The 24694-nt window shown below is 39.7% G+C and overlaps 3 protein-coding genes across 6 annotated transcripts; 2 read left to right on the forward strand and 1 right to left on the reverse strand.

Moving 5' to 3' along the window:
- Nucleotides 1-184: 184 nt before the first annotated feature.
- Nucleotides 185-1448, forward strand: LOC118564397. 2 transcript variants are annotated; one of them, XM_036142416.1, is made up of 6 exons: nucleotides 185-379; nucleotides 470-566; nucleotides 674-703; nucleotides 949-1002; nucleotides 1134-1205; nucleotides 1311-1448. In XM_036142416.1, exons 1-6 carry the CDS (start codon nucleotides 266-268, stop codon nucleotides 1343-1345), a joined length of 402 nt encoding a protein of 133 aa, XP_035998309.1. In that variant the 5' UTR covers nucleotides 185-265; the 3' UTR covers nucleotides 1346-1448. The 2 variants fall into 2 exon arrangements, with proteins under 2 accessions (XP_035998309.1, XP_035998310.1); XM_036142417.1 differs by lacking the exon at nucleotides 949-1002.
- Nucleotides 1103-13922, reverse strand: kat7b (K(lysine) acetyltransferase 7b). The gene is made up of 14 exons (XM_012849941.3): nucleotides 13726-13922; nucleotides 11191-11341; nucleotides 10841-11089; nucleotides 8868-8950; nucleotides 8612-8695; nucleotides 8382-8480; nucleotides 8154-8264; nucleotides 7848-8039; nucleotides 5420-5509; nucleotides 4613-4753; nucleotides 4409-4502; nucleotides 4113-4259; nucleotides 2105-2211; nucleotides 1103-1958 (listed from the first exon to the last, which is right to left on the reverse strand). Exons 1-14 carry the CDS (start codon nucleotides 13741-13743, stop codon nucleotides 1857-1859), a joined length of 1668 nt encoding a protein of 555 aa, XP_012705395.1. The 5' UTR covers nucleotides 13744-13922; the 3' UTR covers nucleotides 1103-1856.
- Nucleotides 13923-18497: 4575 nt separating this feature from the next.
- Nucleotides 18498-22191, forward strand: ptges3l (prostaglandin E synthase 3 like). Of its 3 annotated transcripts, XM_012849944.3 has the most exons (7): nucleotides 18501-18724; nucleotides 18835-18948; nucleotides 19027-19093; nucleotides 19202-19300; nucleotides 19426-19515; nucleotides 20791-20853; nucleotides 20953-22191. In XM_012849944.3, exons 1-7 carry the CDS (start codon nucleotides 18690-18692, stop codon nucleotides 20959-20961), a joined length of 477 nt encoding a protein of 158 aa, XP_012705398.3. In that variant the 5' UTR covers nucleotides 18501-18689; the 3' UTR covers nucleotides 20962-22191. The 3 variants fall into 3 exon arrangements, with proteins under 3 accessions (XP_035998312.1, XP_035998311.1, XP_012705398.3); XM_036142419.1 differs by lacking the exon at nucleotides 18835-18948 and having other exon boundaries at nucleotides 18498-18724; XM_036142418.1 differs by lacking the exon at nucleotides 20953-22191 and having other exon boundaries at nucleotides 18499-18724; nucleotides 20791-20862.
- The last annotated feature ends 2503 nt before the right edge of the window (nucleotides 22192-24694 follow it).

A 24694-nucleotide genomic window follows, 5' to 3' on the forward strand; every position in this document is an offset into this window, starting at 1 on the left:
GAGGGTATGACATGATAAAAATCTAGATCTCACACAATTGCTTCAATGCAACATATTCGAAACAACAGACATCTCAACGGGATGCGTGGATAATTACGATTAGAGGGGAGGGGTCCAGAAGAGCAAGGGAGTTTAAGGATATAAATACAGCCTGGCTTAGGCTAGAACAGACGACTGAATACGATTCATCAGACACCAATGCGTGTTTTTCAATCGAAAGCACAGATTAGATTGTAGGAATAATTTACTTTTTCCGGATCAAAGAATGGAAAACTGGAAGATCCAGCTTGTCGTGATGACTTTTTGCGTGTTGGTGCAAACTTCTCAAGGATCGTCTAGTAGCACCGAAGAGGAGAGAAGGCTATCCAGGCACTGGCAGGTAAGAGCTACGGGTTTATTTAACAGATTATTTGATAATTATTGCATCATTAATGGGATAACCCTTAAATTTGCATAATTTTCCTGACAGCACCAGTCTGTGGAAAGCGCTATGACCATCCCTGTGGAAAGTCTGATGAAAAGATCCAAAGCCCTTCGCTTCTATGGTCTGATGGGAAAAAGAGAAGGTAGCATCTAAACAGAGACATGCCTAAACAAAGTACATGTTGCAATATGTGTGTATAGCTTCAGTGTTTGATAGATATATTTGGGATTCTGTTGGATTTCTTCACAGTGACAAAGAAATCGTTTCAACCAAAAAAGCGTGAGTAACTTGAGCTCTCCTTGTAAACATCCCATGCATCCAGGTAGAAAAATACAAAAAAAAAGAAAAAGAAAGTCCTCTGGATGGGTTCCATTTGTTGAAACGTTTCATCTCTTCTCCGAATGACTTTTTTAGGCTATAAACAAATTAGAACTTGTCAGGAGGACCTATTCAATTTTTTTTTTGTGTGTCATTTTATAAACCCATTTCTTAAAAATATAGAAAATAATATTGTATACTCGTAGGAAATAAAGGGGAGACATTTGCGGGCCTGATGGGGAGAAGTGTTACCAATGAGGGTGAGCCACTTAAAACAAGCAAAACAATAGTTCAGAATATCAAGGCAGCTTTTTTTGACAGTGATTACTTAGAAGGAATGAAAAACGCAAAGCAAATGTGGTCCCATTCAAATGCATTCTGTTTATTTCAGAGTCTTTAAGTGGAGTGATTCCTTCGGCAACAACCAGAGAGATCCACGATCCAGAGAAACCATACAAGCAAGGTATGATCGTAGCAGTACAAAAACCTGAGGTTGTGTTACATTGAATCTCCTTTTTTTCTAAGCAAATTAAAAATCTCATCTTTTTTTTTTTCATTTATTTGGCAGCTTCCCTAAAGGAATGGATACGCATCTTGTACTAATCAGACAAAACATCTATACAACGTTTACGCCAACCAAAGACTATAAAAAATATTTTTAGTAAAAAATTTCACCCTGGTTTTTTTTTTTTTTGATCATGCCAAACAGGAATAACTACCATCTTCATGATGCACATTATTTGAGAGAAATAATAATAATAATAAAAAAAAACCTGGAAATGCTGCCGAATGTCTGTATGTGTTCAATTCATTTGTGACCAAAGCACAACATTCATGTTTCTCCACCAAACTAAATCATTCCATCTAACATTCACAACAAAGTAGACAAAGGCCCTTTTAAAACCAAAAACAGCTTTCTCTAGCTTTAAATGCTTTAGCATATGATGCTGGGATATGAAGGAAAATAAAAGACGCAGGGAAATGATCTGAATACAAATGTAAAAGAAACGTAACACTGATCTTCATTGACGAGTCAAAGGTCTTAGGCTACTTGTGGTTTTCGAGGCTGGTAGTGAGTGAGGGGTTATTTTTCCGTAGCCTGAGGATCTTGTGCTTATGTCCCTTTGGGAGGGGTCCATTTTAGCGAGCTTGGGTCGATAGTTTTGTTGCTGTTACCTCGTTTGATCTCCTTAGCTTTCCACTCATCAATCAGGTCCTAGGACGAGGAAACATAAGAAGAAAGGAATGGTCAAAAAGGTGGAATACAAATAAAGAGGGACACGTTTACAAAACCGAATCTGATGATTGCACAAAATGTTTGTGTCATTCAATGGGAAATGAAAGGAACTGAGTTGATCTTACCTGTCGTTTCAGTACTAAGTGCTTTCCTTTCCAATACTTCAGCATCTGAAGAGACTGCAGGGTGCTCACAATGTCCACTGGATTCACTGCAGTTTCCTGACTGATCTCTGTACATTCAAAAGATAGTAATGGCATGATTGAATTTACGCTGGTGTATCTGAATAAATTACAATAGAAAATATAACTTACTTCCGTAATTTAATTTAGAAATAGAAACTTATTTCATACACATTCATACATACAAAAAGGACATCTGAAGCGTTTATTTCTATTTATTGGGATAGCTATGGCTTAAAGCTAACGGAAAACCAAAACTCAGTTTCCAGGAATAAACACTGTATATCCAACTAATAAAAAGCATATTTAATACAGACATATTATGATCTTTCTATAACAAAAAATTGCCAACAGACAGTCATTGACATCCTCCACAGAGAGGGCAACGCATTAAAGGTCACCGCTTAAAGACACTTAAGTGTCCACTTATATATTAGGGCTGGACAATAATTCAATGAACATACAGTATATATATATATATATATATATATATATATATATATATATATATATATATATATATATATAGATATAGATAGATAGATAGATAGATAGATAGATAGATAGATAGATAGATAGATGTGTAGTCCAATAGAAAAGGGGTCAGTAAAAAGTTCAACAGAAGAGCAGATTTCCTTCCTTTTCCATTCTAGCCTATCATGTAGGTTAATATTACAGTCCTTACATCCTCCCAGCCAATCACCGACGCAGACCCAGGTGCATCACCAAGCTCCGCCCCCTTTAAAGTGTTCAGAGAGCATGTGTTTTTTTTTAGATTTACAGCTTTGGTAAAATGTTGGTTGAATAAACGGTTATGTTTGAATTCAGTGTTTATTTAAAAATAGGTCAATGAGCAACAGCATAAAATGCAACACACTTAAAATGTATGTTTTGAATTTTTTGATAATTATCGATATCAATCAATGATTTCCATTTTATCAATATGCTTTTTTTTTTTAAATTGTCCAGCCCTAGTATTCAGACATATTGAAAGAAAGTTGAGTGGGAGAAATGATAGTCGAAAAAGCTGCAAAAGTAGCAGGAATGACTGTAAGCAAAGCCCATTCAAGAGATTGGAAACATTTATATGGTGTGAATTACAGCTGGAGTCAGGGTTTGAAGAGCCGCCGCAAGAAGGCGTGGAAGATAAAATCAGCATCTCTGTACAGCTTGTGTGCAGAGGGAAGCATGAAGTGTTCTAGTATGTCTGCATTAACTGTGGACTTCAGAAAACCCAGTGGATCAGAACCAGCAGATGACATGACACTCCAAACTATCACTGACTGTGGAAACTTCACTCCAGATGTCAAGCAACGTCGATTCTGTATTTCTCCACCCTTCCTCCAGACTCTGGGACCTTGAATTTCAAATGAGAATCTACTTCAATCTAAAAGCAGGACTTTGGACCTGTCTTCTGGACATCTGTCCAGTCAGCAGTCTTCTACTGTCCCACAATGAGAGACCATTTAAAGGCCCAGGAAACCTGCTGAGGTTTGGAGTTAATTGGCTGATTAGGGTGTGACCCCCTGATTTTCCAAAGATGTATTCTGAGAAACTGTATTTTGGGTTTTCATTGCTACAATTTCTACAATGATACAATTTCTTTTGTCATCAGTGAGTCATTAATCCCGTTTGCACATAGTTTAAAAAGCTGCTGACACACACAAACACACACGTTTGAGCACATATCACCAGTTCTGAGTTCACTTTACTGGCTGCCCATCAATTTTAAGATTGTTTTCAGGTCTTTAAATGGCCTTGCCCCGCTCTCCATCTCTGAGCTTTTACAGCCCCTCATGCCACGTAGTTCTCTTAGGTCAGCTGACCTTTTGTCATCGTCAGTACCGAGAGCCAAACGTACGTCAAGAGGGGACGGTGCCTTAGCTGCGTGAAATATCTCTATCCTTCCCTTTCATTCATTTGGGAAGAGTTGCATTAAGTCAGCCCTCACCTTTGATGGAGATCTCCTTGCCCTGAAAGTTGTGCATGTATCTGAGTAACACTTCCTTCCAGTAGCTGCGATAACTGATGAGGCCCAGGTCAGACAAAGGCCTCTCTGGTGAGCCCACCTTCTCCTCCACTTTGGACAACAGATAACCTTAATAGCACAAACGGTCAGTCAGCAAAACAGCAACAATCAAAATAAACAAATAAATGTAAGCTCCTTTTAGCACTATTCCTTTTATTAGGACAACCATTGAATTGATACTGGTAGAATAAAAGAAAAGTCAGAGTTCATGTACGCACTGAAGTCGATGAGCATCTTGCCGAATCCCTGCCTCATGTACTGCGGCATCGTCAGGATGCAGGACACGTTGTAGTTCAGGAAGGAATTCTTCTCCTTTAAATAAGAAAAAAAAAAGGTTTAGAAACAAACCTAACACGAGTTGGAAAAGTTACAGACCACAGTGACATTTGTTACCATAAAACTCTGTGTGAATTCTAACAAACCTTAGAAAAATAGCCCACTAGATGGCAGCCGGTGTTGTCAGCCTCCGTCATCACATAGAAGAGAAAAGGCTCCACATCGTAGTAAAGGGTTTTATGGTCCAAGAAGAGCTTGGCAAGTAAACACAGGTTCTGGCAGTAAATCTGGAGACATTAGAACAGTTGGACATTTAATGGAAGATGTTCCCTCGGGGCTCCTACACATTTTTCATGTCCCAATTTCATACCTTCACAGGCTGAAATTATGAGAGTTCATATATTGCTGAAAATTAAATACAAATATTATCTTTAACTAAATAATCCTCGCCAGTAGTCACCAGTAGAGGCAAATGTAAATCAGGGTCAGCTACAGACAGAACGTTGTTTTATTTATTTTTACCGGTGTACATGGATGGAAGACTAAAGCGATATATAAAATAAATACCAGCTGATTTAAGTACAACTTTCTAAGCAAACGTTTTATGTGAAATATAGGCGATATGATCTTTCTACAATAACACTGAGTCTAACAAGGTGATATTAGCAGCTTAATTAACCAGTCCCTCTAAGGGGCAGCGTGCTGAGTCAGCGTGTTTATGTGATGGACCAAGGATCACAGTTGTGTCAGAAAGGGGATCTAAGATTGAGACTGTATGTGCAAGTTGTAATGAATAAGGGGCCAGCCCAAAGGATTCTTTTTGGGTGTAATATAAAAGGGGAAACACGCCACAGTTGGATGGGTGAAAAGGTAAACGGATGGATGGATCGATGGATGACAAACAGACAAAGGGAAGGTCAGACAGATGAAAATTAAAGTTTGAGTTTTTCCACCTTATTTTTTTTGCCGTCCACTTCGAAGACAGATATAGAGCCCTTTCTGTAGACCTCATCTCCTGGAGGATGCTTCCACACACATTTGGCCTGATAACACATGGGATAAAAGAACCATGAGCACTATTACAAAGAAAAGTCAACAAAACTTGACATGTATGGAATGTCTTCAATATACACTGCTCAAAAAATAAGGGAACACTTTGAAAACACGTCAGATCTCACTTGGAGAAAAAAAAAATCATGCTGGATATTCATACTAGGGGTGTGCAAAATAATTGTCATGACGATGCATCGCGATTCTAATATTCGCGATCCAATGCATCGATTCTTGACGCCAAGTATTGATTATTAATTTAAAAAATGAATAAAGAAAATTGCATGAATGGTTGGCGAACATCAGCAAAAAACAAGTGGAATACAACTTCCAGTCCAGTAGATGTCGCTGCAGATGTGTTGACGCCCGCTGTCTTGTGTCACAAGCATTTTGAGTAGTTCATAAACAAAACATGGAGGAGACTGAGAAAATTCGCCCGGCTCCATCACATGTCAAGTCAGATGTTTGGACGCATTTTGGCTTTAAAAACAAAGAAGGTAAAAACTAAATTGATATGACGCACGCAATTTGCAAACACTGTTACATCGTGATGAAATACTGTGGGAACACAACAAACTTAAAGGCACATGCAGAGGCGCCATCCAGATAAACAAGAGCTGCCAGCGCCCCAAGCACTGATTAAACAAACAAATTCGATTGCAAGCTAGCTCCAATTTCTACACGCGCAAACATTTGAATGTTTTCATTTCATTGGTTTAAAGGACCACTGAGGCCGTGTAAACGGCACTGATTATCCTTATTTTGTTATTTTAAGTTTTATAAATCCTAAGCACTTTTTGTCAGTGTGTCCACTCCAGTAATAGTAATATTTGTTTTCATGGCAATACCTCCAAAAGTCGTTTAAATGCAGTTATGTATGAATTTAGTTGCTTTCAGATATGTATCAATTGAAGACACTATCCAGATCATACACAGCCAGTCAGCCACTGGTAATGGCTGTATTTTTTTCTAACAGTGTTCAGAGAAAATATCACAATGTATTGCGTTGCATCGCAATAATTCAAGTATAGTGATGCATCGTGATAGAATCGCATCGTGACTTCTTTGGCAATACCCACCCCTAATTCATACTGATAAGGAATGGCTTGTGAATAAAATGAAAACTACCAACCCACAGAGGGCTTAATCTGAAGTCACAGAAAGAAAGAAAAGAAAAAACGCAAATCCGATGTGGCAGGCTAGTCTGATTTTCTGAAATCTCATTCCAGCAATTCAGAATGTTACTTGGTAGCTTTCTTCTTCTTGGGGCTTTCTTCTCATGAGATGACAGAAGGTTTCCTGGGGTATCTCCTCCCACATCCTGAGCTCCTGGACATCTGAGATGTAACCGGGACCTAAGCATCATGTCTCAGAGACGTTTTGTTGGATTTAGGTCTGGGGAGCATTGAGTCCAGTCAATGGCATTAAGTCCTTCATCCTGTAGGAACTGCCCGCCTCTTGCCACGAGGCTGAGCATCATCACGCACCAGGAGGAACCCAGGACTCGTTGCACCAGCTAAGGTTCTAACAATGGGTCTGAGGGCTTCATACTGAAAGCCTTTCACGTCTGCCACAAGAGCTCAGAGTGAACCTGCTCTCATCTGGGAAAAGAACAGGATGCTGATGATGGATCTGTCAGCTCCAGCGTTCTGAGCTCCACAGATCCGGGCCATGAGCATTGGGTCTACAAGAGGAAGTCAGACCCTCAGGCCACCTTCATGATGCTGCTTTCTAATGGTTAAGTCAGAGACATTCACACCAGAGGCCGCTTAGAGTTCACGTTGTAAAACTCCTGCTCCTCCTAGAACAGGAGGTTGTCTCCTGGAACCTCCTCCATGTTCTTGATACTGTGCTGAGACACAACAAACCTTCTGACAAAGTCCCCTACAGCTGTACCATCCTGGTGGAGTTGGACTGCCGGGTTCGTGATTCTGACGCCGGTCAGATGCAAAACTACCAAAAAGCAGCAAATAAAACTAAGGAGGTAAGAACGGTCTGTAGCCTCTGCCTGCAGAACCATTCCTGTTTCTGGGTCGTCTCATTGTTGACTCTTTTCTTAATGTAATTAACACCAGAACAGCCGATACCGACCGACGAGCCCCTCTACTAGTGAACTGACCAGATCAACAGACCAGACGTTAAACTGACTTCATTTTATACGCTGATTAAAAAGTTCCTTTCCTTTTTTGGAGCATGCATTAAGCCAAGCTTTAGGGGAAAACAATCATGAATATTTTGATATTTTTTCCATAACTTTCCATATCCTATGTGAGAACCCCTTCGCCTAACATGGCGAGGGTTTGTGCTGCAGCGTGCAGCCTGAAGTCTCACCATGTGCCGCCTGAGAATGGTCTGACTCTTCATGTACTTCAGGCAGAACTCGCAGACGTACAGGCGACCGAGGCGTGCGTACTCCTCAGGGTAGGGCGAGTGGTACCAGGTGTCCAGCTCGTAGCGTCCGAACACGATGGTTTTGATCATGTTGCTGCCCTCCGTGATCTGACCCTGGATACGCAGCTTCTCCTGCACAATGGCGAAAGCCAGAGAAAACACATCTGTTTAAGGCCCTGTGTGCAGCACATAATCTGGGGGGTGTACAGTGTGGTGGTGAGAGCTGAATGAAACAAACGGCATTACCAGGTCTTCAGACGCGCGGGCCTGAGCTTTTCGGAACAGCTCCAGGTCATAGTCGCTGGTGATGTTCTCAAGCAGAGGCTCTCTGGTGTTGCCGTAGGTCTGCCGATGCTCCTGTGGATGGAACAGGAAGTCAGACAGACCCGTAAACACGGCTGGAGCAGCAATCACAGCTGTAAACAGATGAACGTGTTTTCATAGGAAGTGGGCGATGACGTGTTGAGGATATACCATGTGCTTTTCCTTCTGTTCCTTCTGCAGGCCAGAGTTTCTTCCCTTCCTCATCTCAGCAACCTGCTCCTTGTATCTGCTCTGTTTTGGTGTAGGTGTCTAGAGATGAGGACCAAAACGAACAAATCACCTTCCTGCGCGCATGAGAACTGCCTCGTGACCAGGGCTGCTAAAACGTCTACAAACCTAAACTATGATCAAAAGCTCTGATGCTAAATAATCTCAGCTACCTGGTGACGGGTTGCGTGGCGTGAATTGCCTTCGTCCTGCGTCTTCAACTCCTCCTCTTGTTTTTCGCGGCTGACGGCTTTCACCTGACAAGAAGAAATTAACAAAGGATTAAAACTCGCTGGGGTCATATTATCGCCAAGCTAAGAACGCCAGCAGACTCGTGTTTTCTCATGAACTGTCGGTCTGAAACGGCAACGCTGTTCATTTAAAGCGACTGTAAGCTAGCTGTTCTAATCACAGTTTTTGTTGAAGTACCTTGCACTCATCAGCGGACAGGTTGTGGTAAAGGGGACACCCCGATATGGCGAAATGACGCTCGTGTTTCCCCGTGAGATGACCTACACAGAGAAAGAGAAGGCGATCGTTAGGGCCAAGCCGAGGTTTTGTCACATGAAGATGAATGAAAACAAGTCGCTTCACAGACAAACGCAGCGCTTTCCAAATATTTCAAATCCCTGGCATAAAAAGCCAAAAACATAAAGTCAATAAAGGACACTGAAAATGAGAAAATATGTTTGATTTCAGTGCATTGATTCTGTGTTAAGAAATTAATGATTTTAACAAAATAATCGCCTGACAAATTTTACAAAATAAATGTAAAAAGAAAACATTATTGATTCACACTTTGAGTTTGTTACGTTGCCTAAACATTTTATTAGTAAACCCTGAATGCCGTTTCCTACAGGGTATTCAAACATATATATTTATATTATTTTTATAAGGTTGGTCTTTGATCACACCGAGCTGCTGCTTTACTGCGAGGCATTGCAGAGCATCCGGCTTGGTCTGGCATTATTTAGAAATGATTTATTAATTAAGCTAACTGGCATTATGACAGTACTGCGATACTGCTGGTAGATGGCGCCACATCTGTTTATCATCGTGCTGGGGCGGTTTTTATCCACAAAAAGGACCATCAAAACATTACCAGGATGGAGGCTTGGTGTATATTACTTTATTTTATCATGCTCAAACAGTTATTGGTCTTTTTTATAGGCATATAACGTGGCTATATACCTTTAAGCTCCTCAAAGAACATTCTTACACTTGATCTTCACCAAAAGGCAGCGGAGTGACGTGATCCTTTCAGTCTGAACCACATAAACGCACACCAAACAGTTCTTTAAACTGACCACCACAAGTACACCTGTGAACAACCTCAGGAGGCGGTCACAAACCCATAACTATGAACTGTTTGCAGAACGGGTCGCACCAGGTGATAAAATAGAAAGCAAAACTCTGAACCAGCAACAGAAGCAAACAGAGTACAGACAGAAGATGATCCTACAGTGGCTGGCTAATATCAGAAATATGCTTATCAGCAGAATCTGATGCAAATCATAAAATGTTGAGAAATACAAGAAAATGTAAATTTTCTTCTATTTAGCCAGAATGCATTTCAGACAGCCGGCATGTGGGCTGCGACACACCTCAGCAAGACACAGAGGAAATCTCCCTTTGAGACAAGTGGTGAATGTTGCCGAATTTTAGGCTCCGCCTCTTTGGTTCCCATCTGCCTGCTATGACAGCATACATGGCCTGTAGTCTGGCCGGATCATGAAGAATTTGAATGGCTAAATGATTCCAAACTGAGAGCTATGATTGCATCTTTACTAAGGAGCAATGATCTAATAAAAGCTTCAGTCACTCTTCAAAACAGGGAAATCAAAAGAACATTCTATTAAAAAACGCAAATGAGGCAGGAAACTGGTACCGTATATGCAGGCAGATAAATATGTTTAAAACAACTGGGCATGTTTCTCTTCAAAAGGCCACCAGAAACCTAGAGGGCACAACGGACACTGGAATATCAGGACATTTTAAATAACTTAGAGTCCTCTGGCAGAAAAGTGAAAAACGGGTCACTATGATAACTAGATAATGATTCAAAATATATGGTCAAATGAACACAAAAATGGTTCACTAGCCACAAATCCAGCCTGGGTCCATGGCCATCTAAGTCCCCAGAGACAAATTCTACAGAACCTCTGTGGCTAAAGAGAAGAGAGAATAGCGGAGGATCCACACTCAGCGGTCTGGAGACCATGTTTAGGCAAAGCTGTTGTGATTTTGCCACCGGGTAAAGACATTAATATTAAAGGTTGATTTTATTTTCAGTGTGAAACTATTCTACCACTATAAAATATTCATTGAAGGCTGTTTTCACATTTTTACCAAGGATGCCAATACATGCAGTAAGTGCTTAGAAGGAAAATGTGAAATCATACCAAGGGAGTTACACCCGGGTGTCGGACACTTCATGTTGAAGTTGTATGTTTCATGACAGCGCCGGCGCTTGGGACGATGGGAGAGGTCCTTATCCGAGTCTCTGTTAGCCTGATCTTTGGACTGGCTCTCATCATGAGAGGCATTGGGGCTGGAAATATCCAGCTCGGACTCAGAGGAGGGGGCATTTCCAGTGGGTGTGAGCGGCGGAGATTCATCGTGCTCCGCAGCGCGCTTCAGATCTGGAGTATCTGATGTGAAAGCAGCAAACAAACAAAACAAAAAACACCAGCTTTATTGATACAGCTAAGATTTTGAAAGTCAGAACATGTCTTCAGATATAATAACCAACCCTGGGAGCTCTGGCTGAGGCGGGTAGAAGCTCTGGTGAGGCGTTGTCTCTTGGGCATGTTTCCATCGCTCTCAGAGCTGTTGGTCTGTTCTCTCTCAGCAGAGGAATCAGAGTCTTCAGTTCCATCAGAGACACTCCCAGTCAAAGGCCTCTGCAAAGAGAAAAGAGCTTAAATACGGCCTAAAAAAAGGAAATCATGCAACCTGGTTTTCATATTACTGGACTAAAATCACACCTGAAAAACTGCTTTCTAGATCCATTCCTGCTTCTTCAGTCATTAGATGTTTTAATCTTGCCATAGGTAAGTCTGCAGTTACCATTTGCACTCTGACAACTTTAGTAATGATTATGCAACCAACTGATGTTTAATTTACAAGACACCACGTGTCAATCAATCTCGAGGGCTCGTCAGTAACTGACCAATCGGTGATCGCAATTTGTCCCAAAGTGAAACGTCCCTCTTGAATTTCACCACAGTAACACACGGTGACCATAAAGAATCTTGAAAGTTATAATATTGCCAGAATAAAGCAGAGATGATATGAGAATAAAGTTGTGATATTACCAGAAAAAAGCTTCTATAACGAGAAGAAAGCTTTGATAGTTCTCACGATCTGACATCAGCTCAAACAAACAGACACAGCCTGACATGAGCATTTTAACGCAGGGGAAAGACCGCTCTCTCTCTTCAAGCAGAGATTTATTTTAGCACAACAACGGTTCAGTGAAAAATAATTATATTAACATCCCGCTTTGTAGACCAGGGCTGGATCAGCAGCAGCTTTGCACATGTTTGATTCATTTGAAATGTGGACAGTGGAGCAGCAGTTATGGGGCAGAGCTCGCAGCAGCTCTCATTGCTTGCTAAAAACAGCAGATCCATCGATGCTTTTACTTGTTGTTGCCGAAGTCTCCATCAGGACAGAGAAAAGTTGCAAGATTTGTCGCTATTCTGAAAAAAAGTCACAAGAGGGGTCTGAAAACTCACTAAATCTAGCAACACCGTCTCTCGCTCTCTCTCCGACTTGCTCCCCGTTCTCTCAGTGATGCCTCCGTGCTGTTGCGGGGGCTGGAGTACCGGTACCATCCAAATGCTGCAGTACGCCGATACCAAATTAGTACCGGCATACCGAACAACCCTAACCCTGGCAGGCGTCCCCCTTTAAACGACCAGTCCACCACAAAAGCTGTCCTCGCGGACATGACCCTGATTGTAGCATTTGATGGATGATAAGATAATGTTGAATACAGAGTGTTATTACGGTAGCCGGGTCGACAGAGCAAATTAACATGTTGCACATGACAACAGCTGTTATGGTAGCTCCGGAGCGCCTTTAAAAGACAGGAAACATAAGAGCAGAGCATGAGCTTGTCACCACCGCCAGAACAGCTCTGTGATATTATGGTGTGTGTGGATTGATTCATTTTGGTTTTGCATAAGGCTACATTCTGCTTCTGGGTCCGACTCAGGATCAGAGACGTACAGCAGCAGTACTGCTGATCCTCTGCTGGAACCCACTTTCCCATGGGGGGCGTGGCCAGCTACCGCTTATTTGCATAACATTAAAACAGCACATTTAAATGAGCTTAAAATAGGTAAAACGTTGGGGGTAAAATCTCCTTATCTAAGAATTATTTAATGAAGAGCCCAGAGACCTACCCTAAATTTTTAGAGGACGCATAATAGGCCGCCTTTAAAACATCACTTATGCAGGGGAATGGTGAACATCTTCACATCACACCAGTCCCAGGTTGTTACATAAAACCATAATATAACATTTACTGAGTGCAGAATAACAACTGAAAGCTAAAATTATTCAGTTTAGGCCGCTCTATTTAGAATAAACATATTTCAGCACCAAATGTATTAAAAGGTTAGCCTGCAGCAGGGATGTAGAGTGCATTTTCACTCTCGGTTGGATTTCTAAATGTGGAGTTCTTCTTACCATTCTTTTAAACACGTCTCACACAAAAAAAATCCCTGTCACACATTCAAATGTCCCTGCAGTGAGCCACAGCTAATTAAGACACGAGGCAGGTAACAAGGTTAGCCCCGCAGCCCGTTATTACTGTCGGTTAGCCTTACTGTGACGGACTCCATTAACAAATACAGTACTTTAAGTTTTACTATTTACAAAATCAACGTTAACGGGATATATTTAAACAAGACGGAACATGATTACCACGTATACGGCAACAAGATAAGATCGGCATTCATCCGATTCTGATGTTTGGCTGTATTTTGATAATAGCAAAGCCTAAATGTTACACGCACGCCCACAGACGGGTACTCTATGTCGGTGTTGGTTAAAAACATTGAAAAACGCCCAACGTGACCAGGGGAATGCGAAAAAGTAAGTGCGTTATCGTTCTCCGATGTAATGAGTAGCCCGGGATTGTTTCAGAGCAGTAATTGTCCGCTTTACTACATGAAATATCGTGGAACCTTCTAGCTCCCCGCTTGGAGAATGGAGCGCTCTGATGCTAGCTCTGCTAAAGCTAGCAGTGTGTAGCAACCGGTTTCTGTTGTCTTACCTGTCGTGTGCGCGGCATGTCTTCCTTGAATAAGGTTATTTCAACTGAGGTTGGAGTAACAAAGAGAAATCTCTTATTGATCTGCGATAAAACAAAGGGAGCGAGAGACTAGTTGATGGTTATTGTCATGAATCTGTTTATGTTCGCCCGGTTAGTCTGGCGCCACATTCCTACCAGACAGGGCAGGGAATTACATTTCCGGTGACGAAAGCAAGGGCCTCCAGACCAGCAGGGGGCGGCAACTTGCTCTCTCGTCTTTCGTTCTTCTTCTTCTTTTGTTTTATGGCGGTTGACAAACAACCTTTGGTGCATTACCGCCACCAGCTGAAATGGAGTGTGGATCGGGATTAAACCTAATCTAATATCCTACTACTATAAATAATAATAAATAAATAAATACATCGTTTTTATCAAATTAGTCTTTCTAAAAAATCTCAATAATAAAAAATAACCCTCTGATTTGGTGTGCAATCTAAAAGATATTTTATGTTTAACTTTAATTTACTGTTTTGTAATCTATTTATCAATTCATTCCTCTCAATATCATATTTACTGCAAAATAATATAAAACAACTCTGTCCTTTTCTTCTACAAAACAAAAATCACACTTTCCTGTATCATGGTTCCCCATTTTAAATAACGTGCTATTTAACCCTGTATGACCAAAGCGTAATCTTGACATTACTGTTTCTTCCTTTCTATTCCTTGATGTTTTCCCCATTAATCCTACTTTTCTTTGAATATTATAAAACCATCTTCCATTTCTTTCTTCTTCCCGCTGTTTCTGCCACCTTGCTCTAATCCTTTTCTTAATTACTGATTTTATTTCACCTTTATTAAATGGAATTATTATATCAATTAAACTGTGTTTACTTGCTCTTTTTGCATATTTATCTACCATCTCATTCCCTTTTATTCCTATATGAGAAGGAATCCATATAAAAAAAACTATTAATCCCATTGCTTGAATTCTGAATAATAATTGCTGAATTTCTAAATCCGGTCTGCTGTCTGAATGATTGTGTTTAAATGAATATAATGTTGAACTTGAGTCAGAGCAAACTAATTTGAATCTTTTGAAGCATCCGCATATATTTTTACATATCCATAATATTCTTTATCTATATATTGCTCAACCATATTGAATCTGAAATATCCTCTTTGTTTTTCCGCTTATACAACAAAGTTAAATCTGTATCAATTTCAGGTAACATAGATGGATGAAGTATTGATCTAATAACTGTTTTACTGCCATTTATTTGAAATAATTCAAGATCTTTTATATTAGAATCTGCTATCCATCCAAAAGAGTTTAATTTATTCTTCCCTTTTTCCCAACTTGGTTTTAAAATTTCCTGACATGGATGAGTTTCACAATGATTCTTTAACTGAAACCAGTAAATTGAAAGTAATTGTAATCTTCTCAATTATAGTGGCATTTCTCCCATTTCTACTTGTAATGCTGATATTGGTGTTGTTCTTATGGCCCCTGTGCATAATCTCAATGCTTGATACTGAACAATATCCAACTTTTTAAGTAATGAAACTGATACTATACTTGTCCTGTTAGATCTCAGTGCTGCGTTTGATACAGTTGATCACAATATTCTCCTACAAAGACTTGAACATACTGTAGGGATTAAGGGGAAAGCATTAGGCTGGTTTAAATCTTATCTGTCAGACAGATTCCAATTTGTTCATGTTAATAATAAATCTTCCTCAAACTCTAGGGTCACCTGTGGAGTACCACAGGGTTCAGTCCTTGGACCAATTCTCTTTACTATATATATGCTTCCGATAGGCAAAATTATCAGACAGCATGGGATTAATTTCCACTGTTATGCTGATGATACTCAGCTATATTTATCCATAAATCCTGATGAATCCAATCAATTACTTCGACTGCAGTCATGTCTTGATGACATCAAAAGCTGGATGACTTTAAATTTCCTGCATCTAAATTCTGACAAGACCGAAGTTTTAATCTTTGGGCCAGAGTCCTCAAAAAATAAACTTCTTAACCAATCACTTAATCTGGGTGGCATTAACCTGGCCTCTGGTAATAAAGTAAAAAATCTTGGTGTTATTTTTGACCAAGACATGTCATTTAAATCCCATATTAAACAGGTTTCCAGAGTTTCCTTTTTTCACCTCCGGAATATCGCCAAAATTAGAAACATTCTGTCCAGGAGTGATGCTGAAAAACTGGTCCATGCATTTGTTACTTCAAGGCTGGACTATTGTAATTCTTTACTATCAGGAATTCCACAAAATGCAGTTCAAAGCCTTCAGCTGATCCAAAATGCTGCAGCAAGAGTTCTGATGAAAATCAACAAGAGGGATCATATTTCTCCAATTTTAGCTTCCCTTCATTGGCTTCCTGTTAAATCAAGAATAGAATTTAAAATTCTTCTTCTAACGTATAAAGCCCTTCATAATCAAACTCCATCATATATCAGAGCTCTGATTACCCCGTATGTTCCTAACAGAGCACTTCGCTCTCAGACCACAGGTCTGCTGGTGGTTCCTAGAGTCTCTAAAAGTAGAATGGGAGGCAGATCCTTTAGCTATCAGGCTCCTCTCCTGTGGAACCAACTCCCAGTTTTGGTCCGTGAGGCAGACACCCTGTCTACTTTTAAGACTAGGCTTAAAACTTTTCTTTTTGACAAAAATTATAACTAGTGACTCATGTTACTCTCAGCTACCTTTTTACTGCTATAGGCTTAGGTTACTGGAGTATATCAGGATCTAATTTTCTCACTATATTGAGTTCTACTGTTCTTCAATTATGCATTATGTGTTGTCATTTCTGCTTTAACTTTCTGTTCTCTCTTTTATCTTCATAGTAGGTACACCTGGTCTGGCGTTCTGTTAACTGTGACATCATCCAGAGAAGACGGCTCACCCGCTACTACCATCTAATGTAGAACAGATTACTAGATCAATGTGTGCTTCTGTGCTTTTTTGTTTCTCTTGTTGTGTCTCTGCTCTGTCTTCTGTAACCCCCAGTCGGTCGAGGCAGATGACCGTTCATACTGAGCCCGGTTCTGCCGGAGGTTTTTTTTCCCGTTAATGGGTGGTTTTTCTTCCCACTGTCGCTTCATGCTTGCTCAGTATGAGGGATTGCAGCAAAGCCATGTACAATGCAGATGACTCTTCCTGTGGCTCTACGGTTCCCCAGGAGTGAATGCTGCTTGTCGGGACTTTGATGCAATCAACTGGTTTCCTTATATAGGACATTTTTGACCAATCTGTATAATCTGACCCAATCTGTATAATATGATTGAACTTGACTTTGTAAAGTGCCTTGAGATGACATGTTTCATGATTTGGCGCTATATAAATAAAATTGAATTGAATTGAATTGAATTGAATACTGAACCAAAAGCAATACATCCAAAATCAAAAACAGACCTAATTAAATCTGTATAAATTGATTTCAATGCCTTCCTCTCAGCTCCCCATTCATTCCCAACCAAACATCTCATAACATTTCTAACTCTTTTGCATTTATCAATCATCTTCTCAATATGAACTTCCCAATTAAGCCTTTCATCCATCCATATATCCAAAAATTTGAATTGTTTTACCTTTTCCAAATCATATTTATAAATTTGTAACATTAATTCTTCAGAAACCTTTTTCCTTGTAAAAAACAAAACCTTTGTTTTATCTACAGAAATCTTGAATCCCCATCTAAAAGACCAATGTTCTATTTTATTAATGGAACATAATTAAAGTTGCAATGATAAATAGGTAAAAATGATGATTTAAATCAAAATGATATTGCTGGAGCAATATAGTTATGATTTGAATGATAGTGTTACAGATCTTATTAGAAGGGTTAAATCATTTAACTCTGTGTAAGTAACCCCCCATTGCAAATACGATTATGGTTTGATGGTTCATAAAATAGCTTTCAATTCAATTCATGTGACCTGGTATGACGTTTTTGAAATTGGAGATATTTAAAGATGTTAGAAGATCACTTTAGTCTTGGCTTTTCTTTGAAAAACCATTATCTTCTTACTCAAGAACCAAGTAATCTGGATTTATTCTAAGTGGATATGGTAATACAGTTACCTTTTGGACATTCTAATTATAATGAGTACACGTTCTACAGTCATATTTAATAAATTACAGTATGGGGTCCAATGAGACTCATTTATCAGATTGAAAGTACCTTTTGAAAATAACAACCTATTAGCAAGTAATAACATATTTTTCATCAAGCACACATTTCTGTATTAAAAATGTAAAAACATAATCATAAACAGAAAAATGGGCTTTAGGCAGTAATTGAATATTATATGACTAGATCATTATAGGTTTTAAGAGCTGCACAGTGGCAGCAGTATTGCTTTACAGTAAGGACCAGGGGTTCGAATCTGAGTCCTGGGTCCTGCCTGGGGCTTGGATGTTCTCCCTGTACATGTGTGGGTCCGTAACTGTAGGTGAACTACTACTGTAGTTATAAATTGCCCTTAGGTGAGAGTGTTATCTGTCCTGTATGCCCTGTGATAGACTGCCAACATGTCCAGGATGTAGCCCACCTCTCGCCCAATGACTGCTGGACATATGCACCAGAAAATGCATTTATTATTTTCTGAAACTAGAAAACTTGTGAAACTTAAACAGTTATTTTTGTTTTCATTCTCCAATTCGCCCTTCCCCCACATTCTTCTGCCCAGTTGGGAGGACAAGGAGGGGTGAGTGAAGTGTTGCAGGACCCAGAAAGTGCGTTTGCCTTCCCGAGTGTTCCACTGACAGCCTATAAAGGGAAGAGAGAGGGCTGTGGGAGGACTCACCCCCAGCAGCTGATATAGCTCTATTTATAGCTTCTTGGGCCTTGTCATTGTATTAGTGCATACAACTTGGCAGAACGGACACATGCTTTTAACTTTTCTGTGAGTTAAAGGAACACAAGAAGTAGCTGTTCTTTTCATTTCCCTACAGGAATCAGAATGAACAAACCAAAGATTGTAAGACCAGAAGCAAGGTAAGTGCTGGCTTTCTGTTAGCAGAACTGGAGGAAGAAGCTACTTACACACGTATTTTGGTTTATTCACGACAATATTACAAATCACCACTGACTCCGTGTCTCAACAGCCAGCCAGCGCATGCACTATGGTTCGACAGAAAGAAATACGTCACCATCAACTTTGTTGTTCATAAGCCCAAAGATGTCCAAGTAGACATCCAGCCAGATAAAATGACTTTGTGGTGGGTTTATATAATTTTGATGTCTTCTGATATCTGTGTAACTTTACTTTACTTACCAAACTTCTCTCTGTGAAACAGCTGCAAAAATGATACAGATGATGTCTTCTACAACGAATTGCACTTTTACGACAAAGTCCAAATCTATGTAAGAGTTCACTTTTTGGAACCTATGTTGTTCAGCAACTTATGTGTACATATAAAGCTAGTCAGTGGCGCTAAATATAAACGTGGATATGTTTTAACCACTTTCAAGGACTCCAGGGAGAGAGTGTATGACCGCACCATTAACGTCTTGCTAAGAAAGATAAAACCTGACGTTGCATGGCCTCGTCTCCAGAAGGATACAGCAAAGGTAAGAGTAGTAACAGGCTCATTAGTTCTTCCCTTCCCAAAGTCTGGCACAGATTCTTTTATGACATATTTGCATTGTTAAGTAACTTTTTTATGTTTGACTATGTGCTGTTGCTCTTTCTGTAGCCAAGCTGGATTTCCGTGGACTTTGATAACTGGAGAGACTGGGAGCACGAGGACGATGAGGGAAAGGCGGAGTTCGACCAGTATGTGGATGTGAGTAGGCCCCACACTCAGCCCTCGTGACCTAGCCATAATACAATAGCTTGCAAAACAAGGCATACCTCTTCAACTTTTCTGCATTACAACCACTAATTTTAGTGTATTTTATTGGGCTCTTATGGGATAAACCAACACAAAGCAGTCGATGTACGTCTACTGAGACCTAAAATTTGGTCCATTCCTCTTTGTAAGATAGGTCAAGCTCAGTCAGATTGGAAAGAGAGAATCTGAACATCAAATTTCAAGTCTTTCAAAGATTCTCAGTTTGATTTAAGTCTGTACTTAGAATCACCCGTTCTAATACATTAATATCTTTAATCTAAACCATCCCTGGAAGGTGAATATCTGCCACTGTCTCACGTCTTTTGCAGAATGTAACAGATGTTCCTCCAAGATCACCTTGTATCTAGTTCCAACCATCATTCCATCAGCTCTGAGCAGTTTCCAAGTCCCTGCAGAATAAAAAAATAAATGCATCCCCACAGCATGATGCTACCGCCACCTTGTTTCACTTAATAATGATGATATGCTTCAAGTGATGTTCAAATTTCCCTCCAAGCAGAGTTTTGCTTGTAGGCCAAAAGTGTTCACATCTTCTTCTACATACTTCCTATGTTCCCTGCATGACTTGCAACACACAGCAAATTTTTTCTTACTGCTCTTTTTTCTTCCAATAATAGCCCTCTTCTTAGCACTCTTTCATAAATGCATAGTTAGATATCCTGTCAACGAATTCCTCTACCTGAGTTATGGATCTCTGCTGCTCTTCCGTTACAATGGGCTTTATTGCTGCTATTTTCATCAGTGCTCTGCTTGTTTGGCATGTCAATTTTAATTGCTCAGTGATTAAATCTTGGGATATTGTTTTATAGCCTAACTCTGCTATAAACTTCTCCACAGCTTCCTCCTTGGCCTGTCTGCTGTGTTCTTGGGTGATCGTAATGCAGTTTGTTCTCTAACGTTCTCTGACAAACCTCCGAGGCCTTCAGAGAACAGCCAGATTTAGTCTGAGATGAAACTACACAGATGGACCCTGGTTCTTAACCAGGCGAAACATAAAGGCAGCTGGTTGAACCAGAATTTAATTAGGGTTGTTCGAGTAAAAAAGCTTAACCTAAATATGGGCAATTACTGCTTTATCGCTTTTAAGCTCAATAAAACATACTGAAGTTTGTGGATATCATGTGAGAAAATGTGAAGAAGTTCAAAGGTATATCACAATTAATCAACACAGGCTTGTTTGAACACCTGCATGTTTTTATTCGTCAGATGATTCAAGAAATGGCCAGTGAAAACAAAGGAGCAGTACCGGATATGGGGGACCTCAGTGATGTAAGCTAAGTAATCTGCTTTAACAATGCACTGTAGAAAAGTGAAAATTTGTCCTTTAAATATGTACACTGATATTTCTCCTTTTTTCCCCTCTTACAGTCTGACTGACACGGACAGAGCTCTTTAATACATTTGTCGTGGACAGATTTCCTTATACTGCCCCTGGATTTTAAATACTATGCTAATGCTTGTGAGATTTGTTGTGAAATGAATGTGATTCTTCTAAATAGTTTTTTTTACACAAGTATATTTCCTATGTGTTTATTTGTGCTTTATGGTTTATTGTAACATATTTTTGTATATTTAGTTTTCTATTAGAAAGATTAAAATTTAAAGGATTATTAAAAGTGACATGTGTCCAAAGAGGGTTGTGACAGAATTTTGAATTAATCCACCCAATTTTGATCAAGGGTGGGATAGCCCTGATCATGCAGGAGCCAAAGAAATGGGCAAAGCTGTACAAGACAAATACCAAGTCAATGTATTAGAACCAGAAAACAACTGCAGAGCAGGGGTTTTCTGGTCTTGTCAGTCTATAAATAAAGTAAAACCCAGGCAGTTTTATCACATATTCTAAAATATTTCAAATCTTTATTTCTTGTGTTGCTGGTGAATAAGGCCCTAAATCCCCCAAATTCAGTGACTCAGAAAATTAGAATGTTACATTAGTACAATAAATAGGAAATTTCAGGCTTCTGAAATGTGCATTTATTTAAAAGAACTCAGTACTTGGTTGGTGCTCCTTTTGCATAAATATCCACATGAGCACAGCGTGACATGGGGGAGATGAGCTTGTGGTTCTCCGGAGGTGTATTGGAAGCCCGGGTTGCTTTAATAGGGACCATCAGGTGATCTGCGTTGTTGGTTCTGGTGTCATCTTTCTCTTGATTATACTCCATAGATTTTCTGTGGGGTTAGGTCAGAGGAGTTTGCTGGCCAGTCAAGGACTGTAACACCAAGGTCAGTGAACCAGCTTTTGATACCTTTGGCAGTGTCGAGATTTACGTTTTTGTTTGTTTATTTTGGACTTTTCTTGGATTAGCCTTCACCTCTCAGCCACTATCCAATCAGCTCAGTCTCCTTCCAGCCAACACCTTGCTGTTAATCACACCCACCTGCTGCACTAATTAGGGAACTCTGGTCACCTGTTCACCTACATATACCTACATGTTCTGGTGGTTCCCCGGTCTATGTCACCTTTCACTACCTGCATCCTCTGGTCTCCTGCTCATCCCTGCCTGCAAAAATTCTGCCAAAATTATTCTGCCTAGTCTGGTTCTGTTTGCCTGCCTCACCTGTCATTACTCATCATCTTCACAATAAACATTTTAAATGTAACTCTTTGTCCGGCTGTATATCAGGTTCGCCACCAGCGGTAATCCTTACCGGCAGTGTGGGCCGGTACCAAGTCTTTCTGGAAAATAAAATCAGCATCTTTCTCAAAGCTTGGCAGCTTGACTTCGGACTTAAAAAATAACAACAGTGAACCAACATAGGGAGACGTCATGGTATCCCAAATAATCCTTAACCGTAGAAACTTCTAACTGGACTTTAAACAACGTGGATTCGGTACCTCTCTGTTATTCCTTGATACTCTGGGACCCTGATTCACAAATTAAATGCAAACTTAACTTACATCTGAAAAGCAGACTTTGGACTATTGAGCAACAGTCCAATTCTTTTACTCCTTAACCCAGGTTGGACACCTCTCATGTAATTTCTGGTTCAGGCGTGGCTTAAGGACGGCAATATAGTAACCCGTGATTCATGAGTGTGTAGTGGCTCTCCGTGAATCAGGCTGACTCCAGCCTCAGTCCAGTCCTTGTGGGTCTTTAGTTTAAAACTCCTCTCAAGGCTTTGGTTCTCTAGGCTGGCCAGCCAGACTAACTTGCCTCTCTTCGATACGGCTGAAGTCAGTTCGCTGTACAGCAAAGCAAAAGCGAAACTGAGTCTGGCTGGCCAGGCAAGTGGTTCTCCCTATTGCTGGTGTACCTTTTCCTACCACTCTTCTTCCTTCCAGGCAGCATTCTGGACATAGACAGACTTTATTGTTAAGCAAATGCACATTCACAATGTACATTTGAGTGGAATCTCATTTCAAGGCTCCAAGTAAAAACAGAAAAAGGAGAAGAATTCTGAATAGAGGTATTTGTCACGAATGTAGCATCGACCAAAACAGACACTTTGAATTTACAGAAAAGTTATATGTAAGACCATAGAATAATGCAAGTATACTTAGCAGCAGGATGTATTGAACAGGACATTGTGGGAGGTGTGGGTGTCAACAGTCTGCCCCATGATTGTGTAGGGCAGGCAATGGCCTTAATACAACATGTGACGCTAAGACGCTGAGACTTTGTATTTTAATATCTGTAAGCAATAATAATCAGAAATGAAAAAGGCATGAACTATTTCACTCTAAGTGTACTCTTTCTCTTTCTGAAATGAGGGACAAAAAATATTCAACTCTGTCATAATTTTCCAACTTTTTCACTTATACAGTGAGACTTGGAGGATTTGCTGTTAAACATCTGGTTGAGAGATACCGCTTCTGCGGTTCAGTCTTGTTCAGGTCAGCAAAAAGGGGAGCATCACTGGTCATAATGCTCTGCTCCACAGCGAATACATTTATTTGTTCAATTTTCATTCATTTTATTCATGTATACTCCAGTGTAAAAACTATATATCACATATTTTGATGTTATTTTGTCCGAATTTAGTCCGAACACAGCGGAAAAAGGAACGCAAATGTGTCACGGGCTGATCCAGCCTCTCCGCGGGATCATCCCACGAAGGGGCAAAGCTCGAAGCTGTGAAGTTTGGGCTACATTGCTACCCGTGCTAAACTGACAGCTGCGATTGGATAAAAGATTTTAAGGACATAAGGGAAATCATCCATGTCAAAAAAATTTAAATCCTAGTTGGGAAAAAGGAAAAAAGAATTTAAAATCTTTTGGTTGGGATATTGAAAATATTATAAAAGAATTTGATTTAGATTATATAAATATTAGCCAAACAGTCCCTCTTTCACCAGTTCATCCATCTTTATTTTCTAATAGTATTGTTGATTTAACCTTGTTGAAGGAAAGGGAAAAAATAAACTATTTAGATTTTAGTTCAATACAATCATATTTAGACAATAACTATTATGGATATATTCAAGTTTTTACAGATGCTTCAAAAAACTCAAATAACAATAATGGGGTGTCATTCATTGTTCCAGAATTTAATATTAAGAAATGTAAAAGAATTTCTGATGGAGTATCAGTTTATACAGGAGAGATGATGGGAATCATTGTAGCTTTAGAATGGATTGAGGAAGTTCGTCCTTTGAGAAGCATAATTTGTTCCGATTCAAGTTCATCATTATATTCATTAAAAAATAATCATTCTACTAGTAGATCAGACCTTTTATTAGAGATTCAGTTATTAAGGTATAGAATTCAGGCAATGGGTTTAGTAGTTATTTTTACATGGATACCATCCCATATAGGAATAAAAGGAAATGAGTTGGCAGACAAATATGCAAAGAAAGCTACAAAAAATATGAATATTGATATAGTGGTAACATTTAGTAAGGAAGAAATTAAATCTATTATTAAACAAAAGGTTAAGGAAAGATGGCAGAAGCTGTGGGAAGAAGATAGAACCGGAAGATGGCTTTATAGTATTCAAAGGAAAGTTGGTGCAATGAGGATAACAGGAAGGAATAGAAAAGAGGAAACAATTATATCTAGATTACGTTTCGGACATACAGGGTTAAATGGAAATCTATTTAAAATGAGGAAACATCCAACAGGAGTTTGTGACTTTTGTTATCAAGAGGAGACGGTGGAGCATG

Source organism: Fundulus heteroclitus, chromosome 10 (genome assembly GCF_011125445.2).
Source record: "Fundulus heteroclitus isolate FHET01 chromosome 10, MU-UCD_Fhet_4.1, whole genome shotgun sequence".
Lineage (NCBI taxonomy): Eukaryota > Metazoa > Chordata > Actinopteri > Cyprinodontiformes > Fundulidae > Fundulus > Fundulus heteroclitus.

Coding starts and splice junctions, on each gene's coding strand:
- LOC118564397 (XM_036142416.1), top strand. CDS start 266: ATGGAAAACTGGAAGATCCAGCTTGTCGTGATGACTTTTTGCGTGTTG. Junction 567..673: donor TCTGATGGGAAAAAGAGAAG/GTAGCATCTAAA, acceptor ATTTCTTCACAG/TGACAAAGAAATCGTTTCAA. Junction 1,003..1,133: donor GAGAAGTGTTACCAATGAGG/GTGAGCCACTTA, acceptor TGTTTATTTCAG/AGTCTTTAAGTGGAGTGATT.
- kat7b (XM_012849941.3), bottom strand. Junction 8,040..8,153: donor CCCGCGCGTCTGAAGACCTG/GTAATGCCGTTT, acceptor GCCATTGTGCAG/GAGAAGCTGCGTATCCAGGG. Junction 4,503..4,612: donor TAGTGGGCTATTTTTCTAAG/GTTTGTTAGAAT, acceptor TCTTATTTAAAG/GAGAAGAATTCCTTCCTGAA.
- ptges3l (XM_036142418.1), top strand. CDS start 18,690: ATGAACAAACCAAAGATTGTAAGACCAGAAGCAAG. Junction 18,949..19,026: donor CCAGATAAAATGACTTTGTG/GTGGGTTTATAT, acceptor TCTGTGAAACAG/CTGCAAAAATGATACAGATG. Junction 19,516..20,790: donor AGTTCGACCAGTATGTGGAT/GTGAGTAGGCCC, acceptor TTTATTCGTCAG/ATGATTCAAGAAATGGCCAG.